Consider the following 6,000-nt stretch of genomic DNA (forward strand, 5'->3'; position numbering starts at 1 on the left):
ATTACATGGGGAAATTTAAAAACATAGAAATGTAAATAAGACTTAATCAAACGACAGTGCAAATAGGAGGGACCGAGCGCGAAATTCCCCTTTTAGAAGAAACACGCTGATCCCCCCCTTTAGGGTCGGGTCATGCGCGCGGGTCATGCCATACGGCGTCGTCTTACATCGTATATAAGGAAAAAGAAACCCTAAAAAAAAGATCACTTGGCCATTTCTCAAATGAGGCCATTCGGCCGATTTGAATACCCTGCCGACTTCAAACCCCTTCCATAACTCCGATTTCAGTGAGGAGAATAAGGGCTTTGAGGGTCGATTCGCGAAGGTATACCCCTCACCTCTCTCTCAGTTGACTCGTGGGCTTCACCGACGCCAAACGCGCCTCCACCCATCGCGGTCCTCACCAGATCCACAAGGATCCGTCGACCAAATCGTCAACAAAAAAGGTGAATGAACCCTCTTTCTTTGGATTCGTTGAATGGATTCAAAATAAAGTAAAAAAAGAACAAGAACAAAGAAATAATCTGCGAATCACCTGAAATCTTTGATTTTTCTATTTTACTGTTTCGTATGCGTAGTGGGTCTATATTGCCGAACCCCCCTTTTACAATCGAAGATAGTAGGCTTTTATAGCCGAATGTTCAAAAAATAAAGAAAAATACAATTTTTCGTTTTCGTATTGGCTACTGCTCTGTTTGTCTTCGTTTACAGGTACGGAGGCAACGTGGTGGGGGTAGTTGGCGTGTACGGAGGCTGCTGATGGTGTCGACGTGGAAGCGTAGGCGTGGTCGTAGCGCCAGGAGGCCGTACGGAGGCATGGGGGCTGTTGCGGCGCAAGAGAAAGAAAAGGAACCTTAGGGTTTCTAAAATTTCTGGGCCATTTGGGCTCATTTCGGGTATTGGGTCAGTCATTGGGCCATAGGGTTTTAGTTATTAGGTCTAGGTTATGTAATTGGGTTTGTAACTTGGGACTTGGACATTATATTTGGTTTTATTTATTTGTTTTTAATTTTGATTTTTTGGTTGTTGGGCCCGGGCAGAATTTGGGCCTTACAATATACATCTATAATATGTCTATCTTTTAAACATTATATTTATATATTTCTTCAAGATTGCACAAAAATAATAAAAAGTGTAATGTCACTAGTTTAATATAACTGAATCAATACATTACAAAGATTATGATTACACCTGATCATGGGTCGGGCCATTCGGCTCGGCTCAAAGGTCCGCCCAAAATGTGAGAAGGTTTGAGCAAAAATATATGCCCAAAAAATGGGCTTGGACAAAAAATAAGATTCGTTTAAAAATGGGCCGGACCTTAGGTAAGGCATTTTTGACCCGGGCCCGGCCAGGCCTGAATTCACTAAAGGACCAAAAAAATCTACTTTTTTTTTAATTTTATTATTATGTTGCTACTATTTTGTTGTTATTGTTTGGATATTGTATAAAACTTATTTTATTGTTAATTTTGTTATTATTTTAAAGGTATTTATTAATTTTGTTATTATTTTAGAGGTACTTGCTTGTTAAGTTGCATTTATCTTAGTGTTATTTAAAGTTACATATTTTTTAAAATTTATTTTCAATTTGTTGGGAAATATTTATTTTGATGTTTTTAGTATTTTTAATGTATTATACATATTTAAAAATTATATAAAAATTAATACAAACGGGTCGAGTTGGGCCCAGGTTTTAGCATTTTTATCTGAGTCGGGCTTGGGTAAAATTTTAGGCCTATTTTTTGGGTCGGGCCCAGTAAATGGGTTTGAATTTTTAGTTGAACCCGGCCCGGCCCATGAGCACGTCTAATTATGATATATGCAATTTTTTCTATTTAGGTTTTGAAATCTTTTTGTTATAATTAGTATCTAAACTTTGATTCCATTGTCGCTTTGATCCAACAATTACAAACTATTAAAATTTTTTTCTCATTACGGCACGTGACATTTTTAATTAAATAAAAATAAATAAATAATTTCATTTAATAATGTTTATCCTTCTCCCTCTCTTTGTTTCTTCCTTACCTCCTCATCCCTCATACTCCTTAACAAGAATTGAGTCAACAGGGTTGGCGGGGGCTCTAGCCCTTTAAAATGGGAAATTTTTTATTTATGTGTTTTATAATTTATAAAATTTTAAATTAAAAATAATAAAATTACACTTTGAGCTCTTAAAATAATAATAAATTAATTTAATCATTCAAAAATTATAAAATATAAATTATTAAAATAATAAAATTATATTTTTACTATATTTTAATTTCGGTTCAAAATTTTTTTTCTCCCTCCGCCATTACTTCAACCGTTTTGAAATGACACCCCGTTAGTTTTCATGCAAGCTTTATTCTCAATTTAAAACGCTCGTGAGTAATTTAGTTCCATCATGGATCAATTTACCAATTATTTAATATTTTCTCTCTTTCTTTTGTTTTTTACCTGTCTTCTCAATTTAAACTCTTCTCTTTTTTATGAATTTACTCTCTCTGTTTTTTCTTATTTAAATTTTAAATTAATTTTAAATTTTGAGATATTAATTTAAGTTTGATGTTTCAAATTATTTTTAGCTTTTTTTTCTTACAATTTTCTAGGTTTCATCCAAAATTTATGAGTTCGTTTGTCGTTGTTGTTGTTCAGTAAAAGAAAGGAAGAAAATTGGTATATATTAATATTATTTTCATATATGATATGATAAGATATTATTTTATTAATTAAATTATTTAAAATTATACAATAATGACATGTTTATGTAAAAACGATAATTTTAACATGAATAAAATATTAATTTATATGAAATTATATTAAAATATTGAAATAAATATGTTTGAGAATGACATAAACACATATTTAAATTAACATTAAAAAATTTGAAGGATTCATGTTTATATGTTTTTTCATCATTTCATTAATGATTTTAAAATAATTTTAAAATTAATAAATATATGCAATGAATTTGTGGCACACTTCTCTAAATTAATAAATATGCAACGAATGAACGTAATTTAGTAAATATATGTAATAAATTTGTGGCACACTTATCTAAATTAATAAATTTGTGCCACGATTTTCTAACTTGTTTCGAGTCCACCATACCCTATATGAAAGGTTTTTTATTTGTCTTCGTCACGTCGTAATATCTCACTCCATTAATTGGATGTGTGGTTTTATTAAGGGTAAATTCCCTCTAGTACTGTTCTCACATCCCTTTTCCTCTTCCCCACCATCTCTTCTCATTCTTTCTCTCTCCCCCACCATTCCTTTGCTACCATTCCTCCCCTACTCCAATTCTCTCCTACTCTTTCTCAAACGACGAAGGAAGGAGGAAGAAAGAGTACAAAATAAGATATGATATAATAACATGGAATTAAATTTTAAACTAGACGGGTGATAAAACTGATAATGTTACCGTTTTACCAATTCAATTAATTGGATTGGTTCGATTAAAAATTATTAAAAATGAATTGTTAAAAAAATCATTTAAAATTTATTGATATGATAAGAAATTATTTTAATTTTATAAATTAATTAAAATTTTACAATAATTACATGTTTATGTAAAAAGGATAAAATTGAACATGAATATATACATGTTTATGGATGCAAGTGTGGACTTTTGAGGTGTCCATTATTAATGAAGATGATAAATATATAGGCACCTACTTTGAGTAAGTAGACAGATCACTTTTTGTGACAGATCCAAAGTCACGTAGGAGCATTTAAAGGAAAAGATTCAATTTGTATCATAGCATAGGTATAGACATTTTTATCCTTGTTCTAGTGAGGTTGAAGGACGATAAACGTGTCATGTTCTTTACATGGTGGTTGTTATATTCTAATAAGTGAACTCTGAAACTCCACGTTATTTCTTTATTTTTATGTTACTACTTGGTATGTTTCCTATAAAAGCAACTGTGCGATAAGATAGGGAACACAAAGCAGGAGGAAAAAAAGGAGTCAGATGGAGGTGGAACGAGTCCAAGCCATTGTTTCTTCATCTCTAGCTAAAGACAATATCCCACTAGAGTTTGTTCGACCCGAAGATGAACAACCTGCAATTACAACATTTCATGGTCCCATCCCTGACATACCTGTTATCGATATCAACCACCCTGATCAGGATCATATCATCCATTTGGTTGGCAATGCTAGCAGGGATTGGGGGATATTCCAGGTTGTGAACCACGGGATACCCTTTGATCTAATTCAAAAACTGCAACAAGTTGGAAAGGAGTTCTTTGATCTCCCTCAGGAAGAGAAAGAAGTGTATGCTAAGCCTCCGGGTGCACTCACCCTTGAAGGCTATGGAAGCAAGATCGGGGAAGATGTTAATGGAAAGAAGAACTGGGCTGATCACCTTTTTCATAAGATATGGCCAGCTTCATGCATTAACCACCAGTTTTGGCCCAAGAATCCTCCTTCTTACAGGTCATAGTTTATGCAAGATATAATCATTTTCTTGTGCTTTCATTTTTAACAAGATTGTAAAAAATTTATTGGTTTGGTGACAGAGCAGTGAACGAGGAGTATGCACAGGAGGTGAGGAAGGTGGTGGATAAACTGTTCAAATGGCTGTCAACGGGGCTAGGGCTTGAAGTGGATGTTTTGAAACAAGGAGTAGGAGGTGAGGAGATTGAGTATCTGATGAAGATAAACTATTATCCGCCATGTCCACGCCCTGATCTTACTCTTGGGGTTACATCCCACACTGATCTTTCTGCCATGACTGTGTTGGTGCCCAACGAGGTCCCTGGATTGCAGGTCTTCAAGGATGGCCATTGGATCGACGCCAAATATATCCCCGGCGCCCTTATTATTCACATTGGCGACCAAATTGAGGTTACTGCATTTTCTTCTTTCAATGCTTCTTATCATTATTTTAGTTAAAACACACTTTAACATGTACATGTTAGTTTATAAAAAAAAATTGCTCCATTAGACATTTAATATAGTCTAAGTACTTTTTATTTTTAAATTTAGATACTAAGCAACGGGAAGTACAAGGCAGTGCTGCATCGAACAACAGTAGACAAGGAGAAAACGAGGATGTCATGGCCCGTATTCTTGGAGCCTCCAGGGGAATTTGTCGTTGGCCCACTTCCTCAACTCGTTGATCCCCAACTTCCTCCTAAATATAAGCCTAAGAAATTCAAGGACTATAGTTATTGTAAATTTCACAAACTACCCCAGTACTGAACCCAAATTGCATGCTCTATTATTTTTCTTTTTTCTTTTTTTTTTTTTGGTACTATGTAGGAATAATTGTGTGTTGTATTTCGGCCAAAATAGAAATTTATGTGAGGGTATGCCCTAAGGTTTAACTATTTTCTTATATGCAATAAAAGTTTAAATTTGATGTGAGTTTGAGAGTACGATTACATGTTTATTATTAAGCATTTATTAATTCACTTATTTGGTATTCTTGAGTCTAGACGCATTAACTCCCAAAGAAAAAACTGAATACTCAGCACCTTGAAGAGTCCAAAACATACCACATTAAATTTTTTACTTTAAACCAAATAATCGATTTCATTTTTTATTCTCAATAAAAAAAAGTAATTTTTAAAACACATTTATGGTACGTTTGGTTCACTGTAATGGAATAGGACTGTAATTGAATAGAGCTGTAATGGAATAGAGCTGTAATGGAATAAAACTGTAATTAGTAATTCAATTGTTTGGTTGAATGGAATGGAATAGAACTGTAATAGTACTCTTGTGTTTGGTTGAATGGAATAATGTTGTAATAGCATAAGAAAAAAATCTGAAATTACCGAATACCCTTAGCGAGAATTTTTTAGGTAGATGACTATTGTTATTGTTATTAAATTTTAATAAGATTATTGTTAAAAATTAATAAAAAATAAATATTTTGACCATATTTTAACATAATTATTATTAAATATAATTTAATAAAATAATATATAATTTAATAAAATTCTTAATATAATTATTATTATATAAATTAAAAAATCATAATATATAATACTATAAAATTAATATA

General features: G+C 32.6%; 1 protein-coding gene across 1 annotated transcript; it reads left to right on the plus strand.

Annotated features, from left to right (window-relative positions):
- Window positions 1-3,748: 3,748 nt before the first annotated feature.
- LOC108457975 (flavonol synthase/flavanone 3-hydroxylase-like) lies at window positions 3,749-5,357 on the plus strand. The gene is made up of 3 exons (XM_017757200.2): window positions 3,749-4,424; window positions 4,508-4,835; window positions 4,977-5,357. Exons 1-3 carry the CDS (start codon window positions 3,958-3,960, stop codon window positions 5,190-5,192), a joined length of 1,011 nt encoding a protein of 336 aa, XP_017612689.1. The 5' UTR covers window positions 3,749-3,957; the 3' UTR covers window positions 5,193-5,357.
- Window positions 5,358-6,000: the final 643 nt, after the last annotated feature.

The sequence above is a fragment of the Gossypium arboreum genome, chromosome 4 (assembly GCF_025698485.1).
Source record: "Gossypium arboreum isolate Shixiya-1 chromosome 4, ASM2569848v2, whole genome shotgun sequence".
In the NCBI taxonomy this organism is placed as follows: domain Eukaryota; kingdom Viridiplantae; phylum Streptophyta; class Magnoliopsida; order Malvales; family Malvaceae; genus Gossypium; species Gossypium arboreum.